The sequence below is a fragment of the Micropterus salmoides genome, unplaced genomic scaffold (genome assembly GCF_014851395.1).
Source record: "Micropterus salmoides isolate LMB-PRFRI ecotype aquatic unplaced genomic scaffold, ASM1485139v1 Ms_hic_scaffold_13, whole genome shotgun sequence".
NCBI classification, from domain to species: domain Eukaryota; kingdom Metazoa; phylum Chordata; class Actinopteri; order Centrarchiformes; family Centrarchidae; genus Micropterus; species Micropterus salmoides.
In genome coordinates, this window is record NW_024040374.1 from 31,509,774 (window position 1) to 31,515,773 (window position 6,000).

At 41.5% G+C, this 6,000-nt stretch overlaps 1 protein-coding gene across 1 annotated transcript in view; it reads right to left on the minus strand.

The window, feature by feature from the left end:
• Positions 1-3,906, minus strand: part of LOC119901376 (desmoglein-2-like) — a 29,345-nt gene extending 25,439 nt beyond the window's left edge. The window contains exons 1-2 of the mRNA XM_038717004.1: positions 3,676-3,906; positions 3,444-3,593 (exon numbers count right to left, since the gene is read on the minus strand). Of these exons, the coding sequence (XP_038572932.1) occupies positions 3,444-3,593; positions 3,676-3,906 (381 nt within the window). The remainder of the gene's footprint in view (positions 1-3,443; positions 3,594-3,675) is intronic.
• Between the last annotated feature and the right edge of the window lie 2,094 nt (positions 3,907-6,000).

A 6,000-nucleotide genomic window follows, 5' to 3' on the forward strand; every position in this document is an offset into this window, starting at 1 on the left:
CATGTAAAATGTTTTACTGAATGTGTATATACTCACTAGGGCTGTGACATTATGGATTTTTTCTCACCACGGTGAAAAGCAACCAATATCAGCAATTTGGCAGTTAACCCCCCAGAACACCACATGTAAATGAACATGCAAATTAATAAGTAATAAAACACTCCTCTTTTTTATTTTAACAGCATTACTTTATATTTAACTATTAATTGGGCTACAGGTATAATAATAAGCTTTTTCAAAAAGGGTATTTTTTTCTGATTTGGCTTTGGCAAAGTTCAACATAAAATTAAAGCTGCAAGCAGCGTTGGGTGGGCCCTCGAGGTGTGATGCAACCGCATTGCAGATTCTGGAGCTCTGCCGGTGCGGCTGTGAATTTGCCACGCAATTCGGACGCTGCACAAAGGTGTTAATCATCGCTTCCTGGTTCCTCTTTGTGGCGCTACATAGCACTTGGCGCTACTACTATAACTGAATATTGGCATGTAGATGTGTTTGGGGTGTGACCGTTATCAAGTTTGGTGCTGATGTGAGCATGTACACTGAAGTTACAACAACTTCCTCTTTCATGGCGAATCATCGATTTTTGACGCCACACCACGGGCACACTGTTTCACGAAAATTAACTATTTGTACATATTTTAATCGTCAATGGCTTTAGAGTAGACAGCAAAAACGTGAAGTCGGTTGGACTAATTCTCCAGGAGGAGTTTGTGAAAGTACGGACTGTGAAAATCATCCATAAATGACCATAAAATTCAAAATGGTTGACTTCCTGATGGGTTGGTACGTCTGGACATGATACATGTGTCAGAAATTTCGTATATATATATATATATATATATATATATATATATATATATATATATATATATATATATATATATATACATATATATAATATATATATATATATATATATATATATATATATATATATATAGGTGAAACGTGCTGCATGGGCTGCTTCATTAAAGGTCACTTCCTGTTGCCAGGAGGTGGCGCTATGACTATGGGTGAAAATTGGCGTGTACATCTGTTCAGAGCGGACCTCTTGGGGAACCGTTTATGGCCATGCCACGGACACGCCCATCGACAAAAACTCACAGATAGCACAACTTTTCATCGTCAATGACAGTAGATCCATCCATCCATCGTCAACTGCTTATCCTGCATACAGGGTCGCGGGGGGCTGGAGCCAATCCCAGCTGGCATCGAGGGAAAGGCGGGGTACACCCTGGACAGGTCGCCAGTCCATTGCAGGCAATGCCAGTAGAAAAAGTGGAAATTTTAAGTCGATCTGATTAGTTCCCTAGGAGGAGTTTGTTAAAGTACGGACCTTGTAAAAGGACATAAATAGGCTGGAATAGCACATTAAAATCAAAATGGTTGACTTCCTGTCTGATTTCAGGTATGGCTCCAAGAGGCTTTTTTGTTCGTCTTGGGATGATACATGTACCACAAAAGTTTTGTGCATCTTGGTGATTCAGTGGGCAGGGGCTGCATCTTTGAAGGGACACTTCCTGATTCCAGCAGGTGGCACTATGAAGTTGAGTAAATTTTGACCTGTAGATGTGTTCAGGGCATGACCCTTATCAAATGTGTGAAATTTGGTAAAGATATGAGCATGTACAGCAAAGTTACAACAACTTCCTGTGTTATGGCGAAGCATCAAACTTTTACGCCATGCCAAGGACACGCCGTTATCCATAAACATAGCATCATCAATGTCTTAAGGCTCTTCTGAGACTGTTTTGAAGCAGGTGAGGCAAATATGTTGGGAGTAGTACATAACAGCGTAACACTTGACACCAGCAGTAGGTGCTATGACGTAAGTGTGTTTGTTGGCACATGGATGTGTTCAGGGTGGGAATCCTATATGTACAGTTTGGTGAGATGTGAGCATGCACACTGAATTTATAACTACTTCCTCCTTTCACGGCGAATCATTGATTTTGGACGCCACGCCACTGACATACCCATTGACGAAAACTCAGATAGCACAACTTTTCATCTTCAATGCCTTTAGAAGGCACAACAGAAATTTGAAGTCGATCGGACTAAATCCCTAGGAGGAGTTTGTTAAAGTACGGAGCATGTATATCATCCAAAAATGACCATAATAATGTATAATGTAATATATAATATAATAATGTAATATAGCAAAGTCAATAAATTTATATTCTTGGGGTTTCAGATTGAGGTCTGTTGGATGCAGGTGCAGCAACATCATCTTGGAGTTAAGTGGCATCTTCGCAGACAGGATGAACATGGTTTTATTGATCACCTCCCTCCAGAATTTTAAATTAATAATTTGTCACACTCCCAGACAGTGCATGAATATTCCTTGAGCCTCATTGTATTTAAAACAGACGTCAGGTATATTACTGTAGTATTTATTTTAATTTGACAGGAGTTATGTATGTCTGCATCGGCCAATTGCATAGGAGTAGCTTTAGAAGAAGTTAGAATTTGCGGTTTCTTATTTGCGGTTTCTGCTCTCCATGTCTCAAGTTTGGTTATCAATGCTTCTCTAGAGCCAGATGCAAGCCAGTTATATTCTGATTAAATCAAACTCCTCTCATTGCAATTGTTTGTGACCATTTCAGTTACCATTTCAGCAACACTTTCTATGAAGGTCATCGATTCATTTGTCATTTAACTGCAAGCTATATTTCAGAGCGTTTTTTTTTTACATTTTTTGCTTAAAAAAAGATACACATTGGTGTAAAATGGTATTTCTATCAGTTATAAAACATTAAATCAAAAGGTCATAATACATTATGAACTTTGCTATAGCGCCTAATGCATGTTTGTAAGTGATTATAACAATTGTTATAATGTCTTATGGAAGCATTATATTGTGTTATAATTGTACACATAAGTCATTATAGCAATGACCAAAGAAAGTGTTACCATCATTCCTTTTAAGGATGCAGGAAGTCCCTCTTGCCTAGGGGCGTGGGTGATGGGGATGAATGCTGGGGCCAGTCAGGAACCTGGCCCCAGTGAGGAGGACCATTCTAGCGTCCCTATGACCTCCTTCACCTTCCCCCCTTTGGTCATGTCTCACTACATACAACCTTAGGACTCTGGGGGGCAGGCAGGCAGCAGGGAGTTTGGTGGGTGGGGCTGCTTTATTGCGGCCTCACCCTTCTTCCTCCCCCACTGGCCGCTCTTCAATTTTAATTACATATTAGACACAGATGGCTTGGGGGTTAGGAGTGGCATGTTGGCCGGCTCCACTACCTGACAGTTATGGGGTGCCTGTGTCACAACAACAGTTTTAACTGCTCCTTAGTTACCACGCAGCTTATCTTTACTTCACCATACAACACTTCACAAACCATGACATGCATCCAACACAATCATCACAATCACAATCATTGGCCTCGTGTCCTGCCCCTGGAGCCCCGGGGGTGCCGTAGGGTTGGTGTCCGCCTTGCCTGGGTGCATGGCTCCCCTGATGTGGGGGTCCGCTCTGGACCCTGGTCTGGGGCAGGTGGCGTGTCCCTGGGCCTGGGGGCCCATTGGCTCCTCTCCTCGCCAGAGCCCCCTTGGGCAGGGGTGGGACTCTCGCTGCTTCCCCCTGCCGGCTCTCTCACAGTGGGGGCATTCGGTAGTCCTGGGCTGGTGTTATCGGGGTGGGTTTTGGCACTCTTTTTTGGGGGTGGCTACCTGGGGGGGCTGGGCTGGCTCTGCCTGCACTCGTCGGGGATTGCCCCCAGCTGGGCTCGGGACTGTCGGCCCTGGTTCAGCCGCGTTATTGCTCCCTGGCGGCAGGGAGCTCCCCAGCATGGCTCTGGTGGTGTGGAGTCCTTTGCGCTTTGGGGGGTCGCGGGGAGCCCTGGCTGCTGGGGGTGGGGGGATCCATTTGTGGTTCAGAGGGCTCCGATGGTATTGTACCATGCGATTTTCAATGCATCTTAACGCAATGGGGTTTTTTTCTGTGCAGGGTCTTTGGATAGCTGCTGGATGTTTAGTTTGTGCATTGGAGTCCAGGGGAGGCATTTCCTGGTTGGCCCTCATTGCTAGTTTGGCTGGCATTGCATGGGGGATGTTGGCTGGCGCCTTCAATTTTCCAGCAGATTTTTATCAGTGGGTTCACAGTATCCAGCTCCTCATACTCTATACCAGGTTGCCAGGCAGGTTTAATTAAAAAAAGAAAAAATACGATCTAGGAAATTCTGACTGCATAAAAGTAGTATCTCACTCAGGTACAAAAATACAGTGATATCCATCCATAACGGATTGTCTCCAGAAGAAAAATAGAACATTGTAGTTCTTAACTGGCATTTAAGTATTCAATTCAATTTTCAATAAAATTTTATTTATATAGCACCAAATCACAACAACATTTATCTCACAGCGTAGTACCAATAAAGATTTAATAGGTTATTTGATAGGCGAGCTCTTACTCCATTTTAATTTCCTGAAGAGCGATGTCATTTTTTAAAACATTGGTGGTGTGAGAGGGATATTTTGAAATAAATTTAGGTAATATGTTCATCTTTTATATATTTATTCTCCTTATCAGAAATACAGGTAAGGACATCCATCTTTCTATAGATTTATATGCTGAGTCCATTATGATTTCATAATTTGTTGATGCTATATTTTCTAACAGGTGTTATTTTGATGCCTAAATATGTAAAATTAGATGAAAGCCTGAGCATTAATAAATGTTGGTTTATATCTTTTCTTTCATTTTTGTTAAGCAACATTAGTGATGATTTTGAAGCATTTAATTTATATCCAGAGATGTTACCAAACATGCTGATTAAATCTAGCAGCGCTGATATGAAGGCGCAAAATTGATTTGAGAATAAAATTAAATCGTCAGCAAAAAGTGCTATTCTGTGATCTCTGTTGCCAATTGTAATCCCCTGCATCTGCCTACTAGGTCTGATTGCTATTGCTAGTGGTTCAATAGCTAGTATGAAAAGATGTGGTGACAGAGGCGGACCTTGGGGGTTCAGATACCACCTAATTCGTCAGTACCTCAGCTATGGGATTGAGATGTAATAATATTAATAATAATCCAGTTAAGGAAAGTATTACCAAAGGCAGAGAGATGACCATTACTGTAGGACTCTAGATATATAGCTTAAAGAGGGGTTACCAACTTATCTTTAAAAAAACTGCTGCTTTTCCAGCCTTTAGCGCACCTAAAGATATTTGGGGGATATTGAGTATACTAAGAATTCAGTCCAGACTTCCACATTAGCAGTGTTTTCTGATTTGTAGAGGTTTTCATAAAACATTTTAAAAGCTGTATTAATTCCCTGTGTATTGAAAATAGTGTTCCCATTGGCATCTTTAATGTATGGAACACGTTCAGCTGGGAGAGCTTGTCCTGCAGCAGGGCCAGGATGATGGTGTTCAAAAGCAGAGCTGAAATCCATCATCAGGATCCTGCAGGGGCACCGTATAGGGTGGAAAATTCCAAAGGCCCCTGACTGACAGGGGTACCCAAAAATAGATAAAAAATAATATCAAATTATATTTATATAAACCATCATCATCATTCAGTGTTTTAAATATAATAATACAATTAATGATCTCTTTGTTGGCAATGGAAGTTAAATATCCTCATTGACCAAAAAGTAAACATCCATATTAGCTGACCAACCCCCTGTATCTGCATGAAATGATTTGGTCCTGCCTTAGCACACTGTATCAGTGACGGTGTTTAGCTGCAGTCAGTAGATGCACCAGAAACACAGTGAACACGAGGTTGCCAAGTAAACCGAAGTCTGGTTTTCAAAAAAGGAAAGAGAGAAAAGAGAGAGGAAAGACAATGGAAAGGATGTTAATCTGTAACCCAGTTTTTCACCAAGAAAGGAGGGCGGCCTTTAATCTGAGTGGTGTTAACCTGTTGGCTTCATGTCCACAGTTAAATAAGCTAGCTAGCTACAGACTAGTGTTAGCCTACATTTCATCAACATTTAATCAGTGCAGGGAAACGTTTAGCAAGATATTCATTTTAAGTCACTGTCTCTG